General features: G+C 34.9%; 1 protein-coding gene across 2 annotated transcripts in view; it reads right to left on the minus strand.

Annotated features, from left to right (window-relative positions):
- Window positions 1-2,884: 2,884 nt before the first annotated feature.
- The window catches only part of LOC138709215 (uncharacterized), a 98,150-nt gene continuing 81,042 nt past the window's right edge, over window positions 2,885-19,992 (minus strand). The window contains exons 2-3 of one of the 2 annotated variants that reach the window (XM_069839804.1): window positions 6,761-7,073; window positions 2,885-4,715 (exon numbers count right to left, since the gene is read on the minus strand). In XM_069839804.1, coding sequence (XP_069695905.1) covers window positions 4,507-4,715; window positions 6,761-7,073 — 522 coding nt within the window. In that variant the 3' untranslated portion in view covers window positions 2,885-4,506. Of the gene's footprint in view, window positions 4,716-5,593; window positions 7,074-19,992 lie in introns of those variants that run through there. The other variant, XR_011334882.1, reaches the window with a different exon arrangement.

A 19,992-nucleotide genomic window follows, 5' to 3' on the forward strand; every position in this document is an offset into this window, starting at 1 on the left:
GTTGAACGCAACTGTCTAATAATGCATTTAGTATCCATTTGTGGCTTTCGTATTGTTTTGAGCAGTGATGCTCATTACAAAGGCCACATGCGGCTCTTGAACTAATATTACTAATAGGTTACTACTCTTTTTCTGAGAATTATTTTTTGTATGTATGTATTGCGAGTAATTTTACAGCTGTCGCCGTCTCCCGCTTCTCAACTTCCAGGTACTCCAGTTTTGCCAATCGCCCATTTGTAGACCCCTGTAGACCATATCCTCCTGAACCTCCTTGCTCCATTTTTCCATTGGCCTTTCTCTTCTCTTTTTTTTCCGGGGGAGTCGAGTTGAAGACCTTATTAGGCCAGCGGTCGGCTGACATTCTCTGGAGATGCCCATACCATATCAGGCGTTTAGTTTCCACTGATTGTAAGATATCTCCTGATACCTGCATTATATTACGGACATCCTGATTCCTAATGTGGTCCATCCTCGAAATTTGACAACTACAGCGCCAGTAATCCATTTCTAAAGCCAACAATTTCTTCTTCATCCTGTCTCTCATTTCCCAAGTTTCAGATCCATAGGTACATATACTTTCTATTATAGTTTTATGTATACTTGTCTTAGTTTTCCTTGTTACCTTGTTATTCCACAGGAGTGTATTTAATTGTCTTATGGCCCGCTTTCCTTGACCAATCTTATTATTAATATCTTCATCACTTTTTGCCTGACTGTTGAGGGTAACACCCAAATATTTGAATGACTCAGAATTTTCTATTTGTGTATCCCCAGTATCTAAATTTACCTTGCTGCGACTACCCACAACCATGTATTTTGTTTTCTTGAAATTAATTGATAGGCCCCCTTCCTTATAAGCCTCACTCAATTTACGAAACATATAGCTGGAATCTTCTTCATCTGCTGCTATCAGCACTTGATCATCAGCGAAATGTAGGCTATATAACGTATCTTCCCCGACTGGTATACCCATCTGACGACATTTCTTCCTCCACTGTTCCAAAATTGCTTGGAGATAAATCATAAAAAGAGTTGGAGCAAGTGAGCATCCTTGGCATAGGCCTTTTGTAACTGCGAAATCTTCTAAGTGGCTTCCTACCTTTACAACACTACTACATCCACAATATAATTTTTTAACCGCCCTTATATAGGTTTTCTTTATGTTCATTGCTTCCAAAGTTTCCCAAAGTTTACCTATAGGTACAGTATCATACGCTTTCTGCAGATCTATAAATGTAAAATGGACCTCTCTGTCCCTCTCTACCTTCTTATCCATCAATTGTTTCAACGTGAATATCCCATCAATGCACGCAGGTCTAAAACCATTTTGTTTTTCTAAGTCCGTATATTCTCCTTCTATTCTTTTCTTAATGACTTTTGCATATAATCTTGCCATGGTGCAGATTACACTAATACCTCTGTAATTGCTACATTCTCGTCGGTTCCCTTTCTTATATACCGATGTTATGATTGATTTTTTCCATTCTTCAGGGGGGTTTTCGCCTTTCAAACATTTATTAAATAATTCGACCAGAACTTCAATTAGCACATCTGGAGCATTCTTTAAGAGTTCCACATTTATATCACCACGTCCTGGAGCTTTACCATTTTCCATCTTAGATAAAGCTAATTTTACCTCTGCCACAGATATTTCTTCAATTTCTTCCTCAAATTGTTCACTCCCATCTGTAGCTCCAACCTCCAGGAATTCCTTCCTTTGCTCTTTCATAAAATATGCGTAGTAATTTTTCCACTGTTCCAGCTGAATAATATTCAATCCTGCTGTGTCTTTGTTCTGTGTTCTTAACCCTTTGACCACTTTCCATGCCTTATTAGCCCTTGTGTTACCAGTACATTTATTAACCTCTTCACATATCTTTTGCCAAGACTCGTTTTTTGCCTTATTCACTAACTTTTGGGTTTGTTTGCGCTGGTTCCTATACTCTTGTTGATCTGTATTTAATTTTGACTGCATCCATTTAACATAAGCATCTTTTTTCTTCTTTACGGCTTGTTGGATGTCATCAGTCCACCATGGTGTCCAGTGATTATAAATAATTTTCTTCTTCTGTTCTCACAAAGCTTCATATGCCGCCTCATGAATATAAGATTTTATATCTTCATACATATTCTCAGGAGAGTCCTCTTGAAAGTTCCTGATTTTGTTTGCTAGACGTAACTGGTATAAGAATTTTATTGAGTCATGTCTTAGACTCTCGATATTATATCTAACATTGTCTAATTTCTGTAATAATATGCAACTTGAGAAAACTTTGGTTATCCTACAACATTAGTGACGGTGTCGAACATATGTATTTGTTTTCTTCAAAAAAGATAGTGTCATGTCTCATGTGCTTAATATAATAATGGGTTATAAATATTTTTATCTTAATAGATATTACAATAGCACGCATTCAAATTTTGATAATGAGTATCCAAAACATTCTCAATCAAGGTTAGAAAAACTCAAAATGTTAAAAATGTTCGTAATATCTGAACAGAAAGTAATGTATTCCACTGTACATGACGAATTAACAAAAGCATCGTACCATGTAGCAGAAATTAAGCCATTTACAAATGAGAAGATTTATTAAAAAATTTCTTCTAGCTTTATTTTCTAAATTTCCATATAGAAAACAGATTACAGGTGAAATAAAACAACAAATCAACCTGCTCGTATTCATATGATTTTGCACAAGAGTAGCAGAGTCAGTCCTTCAACTTAAAAATACCAGTAATATGTGTTAGTTCGGTTATTTTTTGTTTAAATAATAATAATAATAATAATAATAATAATAATAATAATAATAATAATAATAATAATAATAATAATAAAATAATAATAATAAATTATTTATTTATTTATTTATATATGTACTGGACAACAGCCATTGGCCAAATAATAATAATAATAATAATAATAATAATAATAATAATAATAATAATAATAATAATAATAATAGAAGAAGAATAATAATTATTTTAGTAGGCTAAATAATTTAATAATTAAAAATCGTAAGGTTTCAAATACAGTGAAAAAGTGAAATGCATTGTGACTCTCGGCTAATTACTGTTTCTCACTTTTGACTCTCAAATTTCTAGTGAGTACCACTGGTTTTGAGTGTCTTTAGGAAAATACTACAAAAACTGTTTGGTTAGAATTGTGCAAACTTAATTGCATGTTCGCAAAAACAAAATTCTGTATTTGTCTTATCATACACATTTAAATTTTCTACGAGTTCTTTAATGCACTGGAATACATTATATTCCTTTTGTCTTATCAAAATTCTGTATTTGTCTTATCATACAATTTTCTACGAGTTCTTTAATGCACTGGAATACATTATATTCCTTTTGTCTTATAAAAATTCTGTATTTGTCTTATCATACACAGTCAAATTTTCTACGAGTTCTTTAATGCACTGGAATACATTATATTCCTTCTGACCAGAAATCAAGTTTCTTTCTAAATTGATTTTATCCTGAGCTGTAAAATGCTAATATCTTGGTCTTGCAAACTACTATTCAAAATATCAAGTGTTCCAAAACATTAGCAAAGTGGAATACCACTATAAATGATGTTCTCGTAATATTTCGTGTCATTGCTTCATTCTATTCTTATATTTTGGTCGTTCTTTGGGTGGTATCCACTAATTTTGAGTAATATTAATCATTGTTTTCGATTTGACAGGGATTTTTATTTTTCGAATGGGGTTAAGTACCCTACTAGTTAAGTAGTGTGGGTCGCGTATAGAAATCTCGTCCAAATGTGGGTCGTGCCTTAGGAAAGTTTGAGAACCACTGATGTAGACCAATAAAATTTACCGACAGAGTCATTGTACAGGATGCACCAGAGGAGGTTGGTCTATGCTACACCCGCGATGAGATGAAATTTAATGATTATGGAGATTTGTTGGGATGCCACATGGGAACCGGAGTTCCCGGAGAAAACCCCTGCATTACCTGGACCACGAACTTGCTCAATGCAAGTTATAAATCGGAAGTACACCTGCATCCACAGGATTATAAGTCCAGTGCTCTAGACCACAGTGGCGGTTAATTTGTTCAACATTGTAGGTCTACTATAAATCTAAACAAAAATTGTTACTTATTATCGACTACACCAAAAAGTAACCAAAGCAACAATGACACTCATTTCAATTTTCAATATTGCTAAAAAGTTACTACATAGCAGTGCAGTGTTGCCAAAGTTATTAACAGAAAGTGATTCAAACTTCTTAAAATAATAATAATTACTATATTTCAGAAAACAATAATAACATTCAAATTAACCATTAAAAAATAAAAAAGTAGCGACATTTTACCATCCCCACACAGCCATGTCGGGATGTGTGACATTTTCTCTGAAATCAGGAGTGTCACGACAAAATCAGGATGGGTGGTAACCCTCAGTAGGATATAAGCCTAACTTATTATTATTATTATTATTATTATTATTATTATTATTATTTCATTCATTCAGTGTTCTGCCCAAGGGCAGGTCTTTCACTGCAAACCCAACTTTCTCCAATCTTTTCTATTTTCTGCCTTCCTCTTTGTCTCCTCATATGAGCCATATATCTTAATGTCTAACATCTGATATCTTCTTCTGCCCCGAACTCCAGTGCATCCTTCAGTAGGCAGTTTCTTCTCAGTCAGTGCCCCAACCAATTCCTTTTCCTCTTCCTGATCAGAAGGCTGGGGATTTATATGCACTAAAAATCGTGAAAATATGCATGAAATATGCTAAAAAAATTAAGAAATTATGCATTAAAACTTAAAAATATACAGTCAAAAGTATTTTATTTCACAACAATAAAGTAATGACTCAGTAAGTTTCGTCCATATACAGGGCCGCCGAAGAAGGGGGGGCAAAGGGGGTAAGTGCATATGGACCAGTGAGCAGTAAGGGCCCGTCAGATTAAGTGAATCTGATTACTTTTTATTATCACGGATACATACCAGTACTATAAAATTTTGTAAGAACATTGCAAACAATAGTAGAATTAATATAAATTATCACTTCATTATGTAAATGTTTAACTTTTATATAATAGAATATCGGTTTCATCGGCAACAATTGAGGGCTCTGTGATTTGCCTGAAATATGTTTCTGTCACTTGTACTGAACACGTTCAATTGGCTTGTCCTCTTAACTACCAACCCCTGCCGGCCCACCGCAATATGTTAGTGGACTCTCCCAAATCCAGGCTGGAGGATTGCGTTTCCTTTTCAGTAGGGCCTACGTCTTTTCATTGTCATTTTTCTAGTAAATTTTGCTCATTAGTGTTACCAGTGGACAATGGACAAGTAAAGCATAAGTCGGGAGCTGAGAAGTGCAAGGAGAGACAGAAAAATTGGAGGATATTAAGAAAGGGAGTAGAACTTTGTTTGACGTTGGTGTGAAATTGAGCGACCTTGGAAAACTAAAAAGTAGCAGAAAAATTGTGTCACTGAATGTGTTGTTCGAAAACAAGAGCCTTTCCAAAAACAGTATTACACTATTTTCAAAACTCAAGAATGGAGAATGTGTTCCCAGAGACTGGCTAGTGTGGAGTGAAACAAATCAGGGAAAATACTACAGTGACTGATTTGTTTCACTCCACACTAGCCAGTCTTTGGGAACACATTCTTCATTCTTGAGTTTTGAAAATAATACTGCAAAGGCTTTTGTTCCGTCACTTAGAAGGTTATTAGGCAAGTTGGGGGTACTTTTTCGAACAACACATTCAATGACACTTACAGTCTGTCTGCCACTTTTTAGTTTTCCAAGGTCGCATGTTACTTGCCATGACTCAGAGTTAGGAACTGGTGTGTGTAAATTTGTTTCACTTGCACATATTAACACATCATTTTTACTATTGTTTGCTTGTTCTGATTCAAGCATTTTTTTCTAAACAGTCACAACCATCAACCATCAACCTGAAAAGAAGGGCTTGAGATTGGTTTATTTTCTGCTGCACCTTCACTAGCAACGCTCAATTTCACACCAACTTCAAACAAAATGAAGGAAATAAAAATGTATTCAGAGTAACAATGTGTCAAGAAAGACTGAGTAACCTCGGCCTCCTTAGTCTGGAGAACGATCTTGCTAGGTCTTTAAATTTGGATGATATAATTGATGATTTTGCATCAGTGAAGTCAAGGAGAGTTGTTTGTTGATGCTGGCCTACAAGTCAGAAATTACAGCTGTTTAAGAATAGTGTTTTATGAAAACCAAACGAAACAAACGACAACGAAAAGACGAAAGTTTCGTCACGAAATATACTATGTAGGTCCTACTGAAAAAGAAGCGTGATGACTACAAAATATTATTGTGCTAATGTGAAGTTTTGCTAGAAGTTTTCAATGTATAACAAAAGTGTATATTTTTAGATTCGTATATGTGTATGGGGTTATCTTTTTATTTATTTTGCAAATAATTATTATGGTCAGAATAATTGGTAACTTGTCACTTTTAACTTTTTTTTTTCAATGGGGCTGAGCACAATGTTGCACAGAGGCCCAAAAATCCTGTCGGCAGCCCTGTCCATATATTGGAGGATGTAAATTTGCATTAACATTAAACTTCATTGCTTATTGGTATTACAACAGATTACAATATACTTCTCCAAATTTTCAGATGTAAATCTCTTTCGGTTATCAGCAAGCATGTTCTTATAAACAGAGAATGTTCTTTCAACTTCACATGAATTTAGAGGACAATACTTAAAAGCTGCTATTTCTTTAGGTGTGTAATTCTGAACAGTCTGGGGCTCACCTTGTAGAATTCCACTTATCTTTTTCACTGTTTCCAAACCTGGATTTCGTTCCTCAATTTTCTTCACCTTCTCTGTTAGAATTATCCCCATTGACCCTGGTAATTTGTTGAAAGATGTTGTGACAGTGTTCAACAAACTCACTGCAACACTCAGCTTATGAAGACCACGTTCCTCAAGTATGGTCATGGTTTCAGGAAGTGTCTTGATGTGTGCACCTATGTACGAAAGTTCACTTTGAATTCCTACATCATCTGCTGCCAATATTGCTGAATTAATACAGGCCGAATCTTCTGGATTCAGTAAATGAAGCACCTAAGAACAAACATATAATAAATTAATTATGGAGAAAATAAGGACCATTGTAGGCCTGCCTCCTAGTATTAAAATCTAATATTTCAATATATTCAAGAAATTTATTATTGAAATTCACAAGAAATTTATTTTTGAAATTCAATCAAAACAAATTGCTGTTTATCTAGTAAACAAGGAAAATGTTTACTACCACGTCTTTACTACATATCTTCTTTTGGGGGTGGGGGAGGCTTTCTTTATTCCGTGGTCTAAACATACTCTCGGCAGAGCGAGCCCTAATCCAGTATTGGTTTTGGTGTTGAACAATACTTCTGAACACCTCGTAAGTACTCACGTCGTTATTGCATTATTGCATTACTTTTTTTTTGGTTTCAAGGAACATCTTGTTTATGTATTACTTATTTTTCCATATACCATCAATGCAAACCATGTGTGTTTTTAATTACTTTAAGTGACATAGAATTTCTGTATTAGTATTTATGCTGGTACACTGCTCCATCGATTTAGTAGAATATGTTTGGGTCTAAAGAAAGGAACATAACAGTACAGACCCAGAAACAAAATTCAGGTGGCCCAAATTTTGTTTCTGAGTCTGTACAACGTAGTCTGTAGTTGTGACAAGATTCCCAAGCCTCTGCATACCGACAAGGCATTGTGTCACAATCACGTTCACATGTGAATATTTTTCACAAAGTAAATATTATTCAGCCCCTTGAAAGAGGCGCAGATATTAAAGATATTGCTGGAGAGTTTAAGGTAATAATTATTTATTTATTTATTAATTAATTTATTTATTTTTTCATATTTATTTATTTATCTAGCTAGTCACTTATTTGTGTACTTATTTATTTGTTGATTGATTTATTTATTTATTATTGTATTTTATAGATATTCTAGGAAATAAAATTAATTTCTATTAACGTTGTATCAGTTCAACTTTTTTAATGAATTAACAACTTTTAAATGCCCATTCCCATATGATCGATTTTTTAATGCCCGTAATATTCCTTGACTTTCATGCTTTACCTTAACATGATGCTTGCCAATTGTATGGGATTTTCTCCGTGTGTTATATGAGTTATATCTATGTAGGTAAACATTGGCTTTCTCCTTTATCGACTGAGCACTGTATTCTAAAGTGTAGTGTGCGCAGACCATTTTGTACCCTGATATTCTACAGACCATTTTGTATCAAAGTTTGCTTTGGTTGTTCTCGTGATAACCATTTTTGTAGACCTACATAATATATCTCTACACTTTTTAACAACATAATAGTAAATGAATAGAAATCAATAGTTCTAACTTTCTTTATTCTATCATGTAATCTTTCATGTTATGTAATGATTAACATCAAATGAATAGCATTTATGTTTTGCTAAAATCTATTTTTGCAACAATTTCAAAATATTTGTTGTTATATCTTCTCCCTTACTTTTCAATAATTTCTTGAACATGTATTGAGCAAGGTAGTTCACAAACTTTCTTTGTCTGTTATATGCTGGTAATGAGGCCTTAACATGTCTCCATGTGCTCTCAATGGTATTAGTGTGCGCTTCCGTTTCCTGATTTCTGAATTCAATTGTGTGATTTACGGTAAGATGCTGGAAACCATAATTACTTAAGTTTGAGTACCCCTTCCAGCAATCTGATATTATTGTCGTCTGTGGTAATATCCACTCTTTTATTATCTCAATAAGGGTTTTTTCGCTTCTATTATCTACTGCTACTAAAAAGCAGTTGCCACTTTTCCTTTCTACTCTGCCGAAAATCCACTGTCCTTCGACGAAATGGCCTCGATTATACTTTCTTTTTCCAAATTTACTTTCGTCGATCTCAACAATTTTTCCAAGCCCTCCTATTTTGTCACTATTTTCTTCAATGTATTCTACTATTACCTCATTAACAAATTGTCTCCAATCTGTTATTGTATGGTCACTAAAGAAGTATTCTTTTCTATTTGTGCATTACTGCAACCATTTAAAATGTAATATGTTAATAGCAATATTTCTTGAAATGTCAATTTACTTTGTGAGAACCATGATCCACAACGAATTGATTTCATTTTTCCACATCGTTTCCCTTGAATTCTGTGAATGTGTCTCCACATTAATCTGTCACATTTATCTCAGTGCTTCTTCAAACTCATTTCTGTATAGCATTGTTTACAAAACATTGCATATATAATTAAACATAAATCACATAAAAACGAATACAACATATCTTTGTTTGAACACACGAAAATTAAACACATTCGAATTATAACTCCATAATTACCATTCTTTGCCTTGCAATTTAACCCTGAAGGAAGTTTTTTTCTCAATTTCACTTTGATATTACAAATTATGTTTGTAGCATTTGAAATACCCACCATGATGACATGCAAACAAACTTTGTTTCTCAATACATGGCCGTGCTCAATATTATTCAAACAACAGGTATCGATAGTTGAATGTCGATAGTTTCATTTATTGAACTGCTACTTCCGTTGACCTTTTTTTTTTTTTTTAGGAGATATATAACTGGGTGTACCTATAATGCATCTGTTCTAAAATTGGAAAGGTGTGAAAATCCCTACATTTTCTGTCATTCTGTCAAAAAATTCTTCAATCCCTTTTCAACCAAGAAATCCCTACGCTGAGGGATAAATACCTCAACCTGGCAACACTGCAAACCACCATGAAACACACGAACCGAATAAATGCATGGAACGTTGGCAGTCAGTTTGAATTCTGCTGTTAAAATATAAACCAATTCATTCTATTGTTGAAAGGAAACTGTCAGCTCGCGATTGTTTTAACGAGGCAAAAGAAAAACGAGTGCGCAAAGTACTGCTTAACAATGTAGTCTGTGCTAATGAAGTAGACATTGCAGTAGCGGACGGTGGGTTTGAAAGTTGAGGAGGTCCAAGACGTGAATGTTGAGCATATAAAAATATAAGGCCTGTGACGTACCTCATTACCAAGTGCAGAATTTATAGATTTTAAGAAATTAAAATTAGGTTTTCCAATTTATGTTTTAGGATTTTAAATCTTATGTTTAGGAATTTATATGATTTTAAGGGAAAAGAATAAAAATAAACAACACACTGTTAATATATTACAACGGTTGGTAAAGATTGCCTCTCTTTAGGACACTCTAAGTCCTAACCTACGAATTAGGTCTTTTAGGTCATATTGAATTTAAGAATGTTACGAATAAGAAAAGCAATATTTCGAGAGTACCGAGATTGCAACAGAATTGATTCGAACCTAAGAATCCGGGGCTTGTTCATTACTATTACATAGTCTAATTTTACAGCAAATTAACTCGACGTTCCTCTTTCTTCACAAACCGATCAAATAGGTCACAACATACTGAATAACTGCTACTAGAAGAAGCTAGAGACAAATCTGCATTTGTTTCTAAACTCTCAATATATTTAAAATACTGTATAAGTAAATACATTTCGTAACACAAAAGAATAAAACAAGAAGAACACCCGCAAACAAGAGAAAATCTAACAACGTAAATGAAAACCTTTACGCAGGGAGAGAAAACTAACAACACGTGACTCAATTTTCTAAAACCAAGAAGAGAGAAAGAGAGAGATCTTCCTAACACAGCCGAAACCAGCCATGACTATAAGCAGTACAGTTGTCAGCGTGGGTAGGACGTCTCCAAATCGGCTCCCCTCGCGCGTTCTAGTCAAGTTTAAACACTCTTCTAACCAGCTATCTTATTGGTTGAACTGCTGTTGTCATGGTTACCGGGGAGTAGCGTCATGTAGCTGACTCCTCTCTCCCGCTCTCGCATAGACACTGCAGACTGCTAGATGTCAACTATACAGGTTACAGCGCTATCTGTTATTTTTCAGTACGAATTATTTGTATTATCTACAGTATAGCGAGTGGGCATCACCAATTGGATGTGGTCGACTTTACGTAACTTACATCTTAGTCGTAGTGAATATTAAAATTAATATAGAAGGAAAAATGTTCATCATTTGCTGTAACTTGTCCGCGATCTTAATTCAGCTGAAATTATTACTGCCATATTGTGTTCTGGTAAAATATTAGGGGAGGCTCGGCCTCCCTTGCCTCTCCTGAAAATCCGCCGCTGAAACATTGTCGAGTGAGATGGGGAAAGAGGCTATTGTTTTCTCGCAGTTCATATTTTTACAGAATAAAATATTTATTTCTGTATTAAGTTAGTATAAATATGTAAATATATGCTCTAAAAGTATAAACATACCATAACATTGCAGATATGCTCAAATATGTGCAATAAAATTCTGCATACTAATTCAAGGTTGCCAGATTTTAGATCTACCAAGGAGGGACATCCTTTTTCCATCATATATAATACTTATGTTTAGTCTTAAATGAAGGATGATATGAGTATGGGAAGAGTTGACATTTTCATGATTGTACAAAAAAAAAAAAAAAAACTATCCCTTTATATGCAGTTGAAGGTACTAATATGAATCTCGAAATTAAAATTTTAATAAAAGAAACATATTCTAGGCACAGGTTTCCAAGTACATATAAAGCAATATTTATTTGCCTGAAGGCCTAAGTTACATCGCATTTCTCTGGCGTCTTTCCGAAGGGCTTGTGGCAATAATATGTTACAACAAATTACTAATTTAACGACTTAGGTCTAATAGTATTTCTGTTCACAGATTTCCCCAGCTGTTTATTATTAATTGTAAAGCACAAATTCCAAAGGATGGCATCACATGTGACAAAATATTTAAATTTTAATGGTTATTAACTGAATAAAATGACAAAATTTATTCGTACCTAAATTCATATTTATTTCGTGACTTGGCATATTACTACTCCAAACCCATCATCTAACACATACCTGCACAAACAGCACTCAACAAGCAAGTGCGCTCCTTCGGAGCGGGAGAGCTGTGTTTACCGCTCGCAGAATCGGAGAGGAAGATACGTCAGAATGACATAGACTTGCTATAGGTAGAGCAGAGGGAAACGACCACTCAGCTATCTAGTGGAGTGCAGTGTGTATTCACAGTAACTGTTTCACGTTGCTTACCTACTGCTACAGTACAGTATGAAGAAATCTAAAAGACGGAAAAGTGGTGATCAGGAAAATGCTTTCAATGTTGCATGGGAAAATGCTTATTTTTTCATAGCTGCTGGAGTAAATACTCAGTGCTTTATTATGCCAAAACATTTTGAAAGGTAGAAAGAAACGTAACATAATGCGTCATTACGAGTCCAAACATAAAGATAATAAAGATATTAATCTTCAACAATTTAAATATCTCTCTTCAGGGAAAAGGCCAGCTCAGTGTTGATATGTTGAATAAATTACGGGATTTCAGTCGTAAACTTACACTTTTCGTAAGTCAGTTTCGGGAGGTAATATGGCTTACTTTCGAGTGATAGAAACTGCTCGTGATGAAGCCATGTTAAACGATTATGTGCAAATATTAATTGAAATTCAAAATGAATTTAATTCTAGGTTCCAAGATCTTGTCTTAAGGTCCACACCTGTGGACTAACGGTTAGCGAGTCTAGCCGCGAAACCAGGTGGCCAGGGTTCGATTTTTTCGGTCAGGACAAGTTACCTGGTTGAGGTTTTTCCGGGGTTTTCTCTCAACCCAGTATGAGCAAACGCTGAGTAACGTTCGGTGTTGGACCCCGGACTCATTTCACTGGCATTATCACCTTCTCCTCATTCAGACGCTAAATAACATAAGCTGTTGATAAAGCGTCGTAAAATAACCTACTAAAAGTCTTGTCTTAATTGGAAAGAAGTTTAAAGTTATCATAATAAATTCCTTCAACACCAGTTGAAACAATGTCATATAAGTTACAGGTGGACCTGGTTGGCGCAGTTGGTATAGCGCTGGCCTTCTATTCCCGAGGTTGCGGGTTCGATTCCGGGCCAGGTCGATTGCATTTATGTGTGCTCATATAACCTCGGCAGTTGCGAGCTTCGTTAAATAAAACATAACACTTAACGATTTACAGCTCGGACTTATTTATCTTCAATATGACCTATGGGCTAAAGATCGTTTGAATAATACTTCTAGCCTGGTTGAGTTTTACAATACTAAACATTAGCAATAATATCCACGACTACACAGGCTGGCTGTGAAAATGATTGCTATGTTTGGCTCAACATTTATATTTGTGAGCATCTTTTTCTATAATCAACATTAATAAAGGCAGGCATCGAACATCTGTAACTGATATTTCATTACGATCAGTAGGCTACTGTTCCTTTCAGATGCCAACAGCATAAAACCTCGTTTTCATGCAATGATAAATAAAAATATAACAAAATGATATTGTACATTTAAGTAGGTATAACATTTCTATTATTTCTGTAAAATAAATATTTCTGTATTAATTAATAAGTCCAAGATAGTTTTTCAAACACTGAACGGGAATTCATTTCATGAACCTCGTAATAGTACTTCCTTTTGTGTACCGTATATTTTGTATGAGATCACCACTTCTTCCAGTCCACCCTATACAGAGCGCAGCTAATACCTGCATTCTGCTCATGAGCTGTGAGCCGGCTAGGAGAGCACAAACCTTGTGCAGGCCTGATCTAACATATAGTATATACTTTCAGAGCTTATATACCGGTACATATTTTCCACTGACTTTAACATTTTCAAAAAGCTTTCTTCCCTTCTCTGTGCCATGCATTTCTAATGAACATTTCTTTCTAAATGTTTAGAAATATCGTATTCACACTGAATTGGCTGTCTGAAACCTTACACTTTCCAAAATATTCATTTCTCTTATATGAAATCCTACATTGTTGAGAAAATTGATTTAAATTTAATGTAATTATATAAGTCTAGAAGAAAATAATTACTAGGTAATGATAAAATTATAAAAGTGATGCTAATTTTCTGAAGAAGGGATTTTTTTGCGTCCTGCCTCCAATCGAAGCATAACTCAGGATTTTATATGAAAATTGGGACATGCCCCTTCAAATCGGGACATCTGGCAACCCTACTAATTCCAAACAACGAGAAAGATGTTTATGTTTTGTCTGCATATTGTCAAGTTTAAGGAAAAGAACATGCAAATATGCAAAATCCGCAGCCTACTGATCAGTTTCAGCATCATTCTTTCTTCACTAACTCTTTCCAACACAGGTTCATTTCTTATTCTGTCTGTCCACTTCACACATTCCATTCTTGCCATATCCACATTTCAAATTCTTCTATTCACTTCTCTTCACTTCATCGTAATGTCCATGTTTCTAGCCCATACAATGCCACACTCCATACAAAGCATTTCACTAGTCTCTTCCTTAGTTCTTTTTCCAGAGGTCCGCAGAAGATGTTCTTTTTTCTACTAAAAGCTTTCTTGGCCATTACTATTCCCTTTTTGACTTCCTGACAGCAGCTCATGTTACTGCCTATAGTACATCCCAAATAGATATTTGAAGTTATCCATGGGCTCTACTGCCTCAATTAGAATTCGTAAGTTTAAGTGTATCTTCTGTATTTTTCTTCCTATGACCATAGTCTTCGTCTTATTTGCATTTATCTTCATCTCATACTGCTCATAGCTGTCATTTAGCATATCCTTTAGTATCATCTCCTCTTCTGCTAACAACGCTGTATCATCAGGAAATCTTATGCACTTTATTCTTCTTCCTCCCATGTCCTCAAAACAGTTCTTTACTAAATCCTCCAAGTAGATGTTGAACAGAGTAGGTGATAAAGGGCATCCTTGGTGTACTTCTCTCGCTCTTTCACTTCCTTCTGACATTTCTTCTCCATTCTGACTTTAAGACTACTGAACAGTCTTCTCTCTTTTCAATCCACACCTATTTTCTGACTTTGACTCGTTTCATATAAAGACTACTGAACAGACTTCTTCTCTCTCCAATCCACACCTATTTTCTTTTGGATCCCCATCAATTTATTCCAATCCACTCTGTCAAAAGTCTTTTCTAGGCCCACAAAGACTACATACACTTCTTTATTCTTCTCCAGGTATCTTTCGCCAATGGTTCGTACCAATCCAATTGCAACACTCGTACCTTTTCCCTTCCTGAAGGCAAACTGCTCTTCTTCCAACTGTTCTTTCATCTTAGAATATAAACGTCGATTCAGTATTCACAAGAGAGTCTTCGTCAAGTGCGATATTAGGCTGATAGTCCTGAACTCATTACATTTCTTCGGTATTGGAATCTCTGTAAAATCTTCAGGTCATTTGCCTTTCTCATATCTTTCGTTGCATAATGATAGAATTTACTTTTTGTCTTCACTCAATCATTTCAATAATTCAATATATATATATATATATACGTTTTATTTAACGACACTCGCAACTACCGAGGTTATATCATTGTCGCCGGTGTGCCAGAATTTTAGCCTGTCGTATTTAAGCACACTTAAATGCCATCGACCTGGGCCAGGATGGAACTCGCAATCTCGAGCACAGAAAGCCAGTTCACTAATTCAATGGGGATTCCATCAACTCCTGTTGCTTTCCCATTCTTCATTTCCTTAAGCGCTAGTTTAACTTCTTCCCTTAAAATAGAAAATCCTTTTTCGTCTTTTGATATGGCTTCTTCGTCTTCTATAGAATAGCTAAGTCATCTGGACGATTCCTTGTTTCATATAACTCTTCTACATATGTATTTCGTCCATCTATTTAGCATTCCTTGTTTGTCTGCTATTTCATTTCCGATGTCATCCTCTATCAATCACAAGGATTTCCTGTTCTTATTTGTGAAGTCCAAACATTTTACTTTGAGGTACATTAAATCATATCTTCCTTTTCTCTCTAGATCCTCTGTTTCTTCACATTTATCTTTCATCCAGACTTCTTTTGTTTCATCAGTTTCTCTTCTTAGTTCATTGTTTAGTTTCCTGTATGGAAGTTGCTTCTACCTTTTTTGCGTTGATGTTTTTCCATTTTCTCCTCCCCTCCATCTTTTCCAACATTTTCCCTGTGACCCAAGGTTTCTTAATTCTCACACCTTCTGTGTATCCTATTGTTTCTTTTGCTGTTGTCTGTATACAACTTTTTAAATGAGTCCAGTACTCATTACTATTCTCAGGTGTGGATTCTAATGTAGCGGTTTTCTCTTGAAATTTACTTCAAAGTTTCTTGTCCTCTTCGTTCTTCAGTTTTTCCATGTTCAATTTCTTCGTCACCTGTTTTCCTCTTATCTTCTTCAGACGAATATCTACTTCGCCTATCAACAGGATATGGTCTTCTAGTAGAGTCTTTGCATTTTTAAGCAATTTTGGAAACTTTCCTGTACCAGTATAATAGCCTATCTGATATCTGCTTTCTTCCCTTGAGCATTTCTATGTGTATCTTCTTCATTTATGTTGTTGGAGTAATGTATTTCCAACAATCACTGTATTTCTTTTACAGAAATTCACCAAAGATTCTTCTCTATCATTTCTTTTTCCCAATTCCAACTGTTCTTCCATCTTGTCCTCCTCATACAACTGCATTCCAGTTGCCCATTAGGATTACACATACTCCCTTCTTCTCCTTCTCAACTATCACTTTTATCTTGTCGTAGCTTTGTTCTATTTCCTCGTTTCTAATCCACATACGTGGCATATAAACTTGCACTAGCCAATTCACTGCAGTCTAAAGCAAGAAGATGCAGTATCACCTTTACTTTTTAACTTTGCTCTAGAATACGCAATTAGGAAAGTTCAGGATAACAGACAGAGTATGGAATTGAATGGGTTACATCAACTTCTTGTCTATGCAGATGACATGAATATGTTAGGAGAAAATCCACAAACGATTAGATAAAACACGGAAATTTTACTTGAAGCAAGTAAAGCGATAGGCTTGAAAGTAAATCCCAAAAAGATAAAGTATATGATTATGTCTCGTGACCAGACTATTATACGAAATGGAAACATAAAAATTAGAGATTTATCCTACGAAGAGGTAGAAAAATTTAAATATCTTGGAGCAACAGTACCGGTAACAAATATAAATGAGGCTCAGGAGGAAATTAAACCCAGAATAAATATGAGAAATGTCTGTTATTATTCGGTTGAAAAGCTTTTGTCATCTATTCTGCTGTCAAAAAATCTGAAAGTTAGAATTTATAAAACAGTTATATTACCGGTTTATATGGGTGTGAAACTTGGAAAGAAACATATACAATTAAAAATAAATGACAAGTATTCATGAATAGATGTCTGAGGATCATAATGGGAATATGGTGGCCTAAGACCATCTCAAATAAAAATCTCCTTAAAATTACTGGTCAGCAAGAAATATGGAAAGAGATCAAGTATAGGAAGTGGAGATGGATTGGGCATGTGTTGCGGAGAGAAGAGGGTAATATCGCTAGGACAGCTTTAATGGAATCCACATGGGACAAACAGGAAAATTGGTAGACCTAGAGCAGTCTTGCGATGGTGACTAATATTTGTGGGCGAGAGCTATTTTCTGCCCGCAGCACGCGCGCGCAGAGCTCTTTTACCTGTAAACATTGCTAAAGGATGTACAGATCTTAGAACACAGCGCATCATGACGGAACAAAAGTGCTCATACAATAAAGTTTCAAGGAAGAGTGGAAGATACAGCTTCGAACATGGTGATGAAGTCCAGTGTTTGTGTAAAAGAAATATCATTTGCAAAAAAAAAGCAACATAAAACGGCATTATGAGACGCAACATTAAAAAAAATATAGGCATTATTCAGGAGAAGAGAGAAATAAATTGATTTCGGAATTGACATCGAAGATAAATTAATTTACATTTGGGTCAGTAGATTGTATCTAGATTCCTTTTACTTTTTTATTTTAAATGTATTGTTGATATTTTATTTGTTGCTTGTTTCTGGATATTTACTTTTATTAGACTATGTGTTTCTTTAATTTATAAATAATATTTTATCTTTGATTGCACTTTAACGTATACTATTATTAGGCTCAAAAAGCCAATTCACTTTTATTCCAATAACTATTTTCTAGATTTTGAGCAAATATGAACTAAACATTTTGAAAACTTTGATGCAAGGAGCTTTTTTTAGTAACGTCAATATAAAATATACTTAAAAATATAATTTCAAAACTATTAGCCCTAATTGCACCAAATTTTGTACAGATATTATTATAGATCTGTTTATATAGTTTAAATTTTACAAATTTTTGGCTGAAAAGTGTGGAAGTTTTAAAAGTCATACATATCCCCTTAAATGATTGACCCCCAAAAATTACGATGGCTCTCAATATCTTAATTTAATCGATTTGTTTTTTTGTGTTATGTGCATCTCACAAATTACTCTAAGAAAACTCATTACATAATCACGACTGGAGAGTAAGGTTTACATTTTCACAATCATACAATCAATATTGCCGTTATTATTTTTTCAACAGATACCGGTACTCAAAAGTACTTAGAGATCACACACGTCGTACAGGTAGACCCTATTAGTTTCTCTTTAACCAATGAAGTGAAGTATTTATATAATAAATAATTGCTTTTAACAAGAAAATGGTTTACATACAATTAACTTTTCCTATTTCTCTTTTTGTTCCTAAAACACCCTTCTCATTGCGATTTGTTTATATATGTACATGTATATTAAATAAACTGAAAATTAGCCCTATTACATAGCCAGAAATTTAGTAACGCAAGTTATTATAATAATTGCTGCCTTTATTCGCTGCATGTGCATGTACAGCTGTCAAAAGAAAAAGTGGCCACTCTTCTGAAACAAAGTTCCCTTCGGGTATCTTCGCTACAATTCGGAGACAGGCGATGTTACATGTTGTTGGACCACGTTGCCTGATATCTACAGTTATAATTGAAGTATTCTGTGTGTCATTCGACAGCGTAATGGTAGCGTTCAGGCCTCTTATTCATGAGGTCCTGCGTTCGACTACAACCTCGTGCTTTTTATATTCTTTTTTGTTCTGTTTTTGAGAGAGACAAACTATACATAATGGCTCCTTTCTCTTTTACGATTATTTTAGTAATTACCATCAGGTTCATTAATATATTATGCCATGACTTTATCATTATGATATTGTGGCTGCAAATGGAAAGAAAAAAGATTTTATTCTCAATAAAAATATCTTTCGTGGCATAAACAAAACAAATTTACTGGCGTCGGCCGTAAAACATTCAAACAATTAAGCGTTCAAAAAACAAAACAAAAAGCCACAATTCAATATTTAGTCTATCTTCCTCTTATCTCGATCATCTTGCAGTCGAGTGGGTATGGAATCGACTAGTCTTTGCAAATAGCGACTGTTTTTAGACACGATATTCCAGGCATTCTGAACATACATACATAAGTGTTCTGTCCATGGGCAGGTCTTTCATTGCAAACCTAGCAATCTCCAATCTTTCCTATTTTCTGCCTTCCTCTTAGTCACCACATATGATCCACATATCCTGATGTCGTCTATTATTCTTTTCAACCAGAGACCCAACCAATTCCTTTTTCTCTTTCTAATCAGTTTCGGCATCATTCTTTCTTCACTCACTTTTTCAAACACAATTTTATTTCTTATTCTATCTGTCCACTTCACACGCACCGTTCTTCTCCACATCCACATTTCAAATGCTTCAATTCGTTTCTCTTCATTTAGTCGTAATGTCCATGTTCCTTCCCCACACAATGCCACACTCCACACAAAGCACTTCACTAGTCTCTTCCTTAGTTCTTTTTCCAGAGGTCCGCAGAAGATCCTTCTTCTTCTATTAAAAGCTTCCTTTGTTCATGTTTGCAGTTTTTCTTGGGAAGGATAGGCCTAAATGCAGTAACATCCCGTTGCTTTCCACACACCACTATCTCTTTCGCATCTTATTAAATTCCAGGGGGCCCAAGCGTGGAGATGAGGAGAGTAGATTTGACTAATTGGGCCCTCCGGACTTCACCAAAAGTCATGGCAAGGGTTAAATATTAATTCTATCAGTATGTTTGACCCGATCAGAGAC

Source organism: Periplaneta americana, chromosome 11 (genome assembly GCF_040183065.1).
Source record: "Periplaneta americana isolate PAMFEO1 chromosome 11, P.americana_PAMFEO1_priV1, whole genome shotgun sequence".
NCBI lineage: Eukaryota > Metazoa > Arthropoda > Insecta > Blattodea > Blattidae > Periplaneta > Periplaneta americana.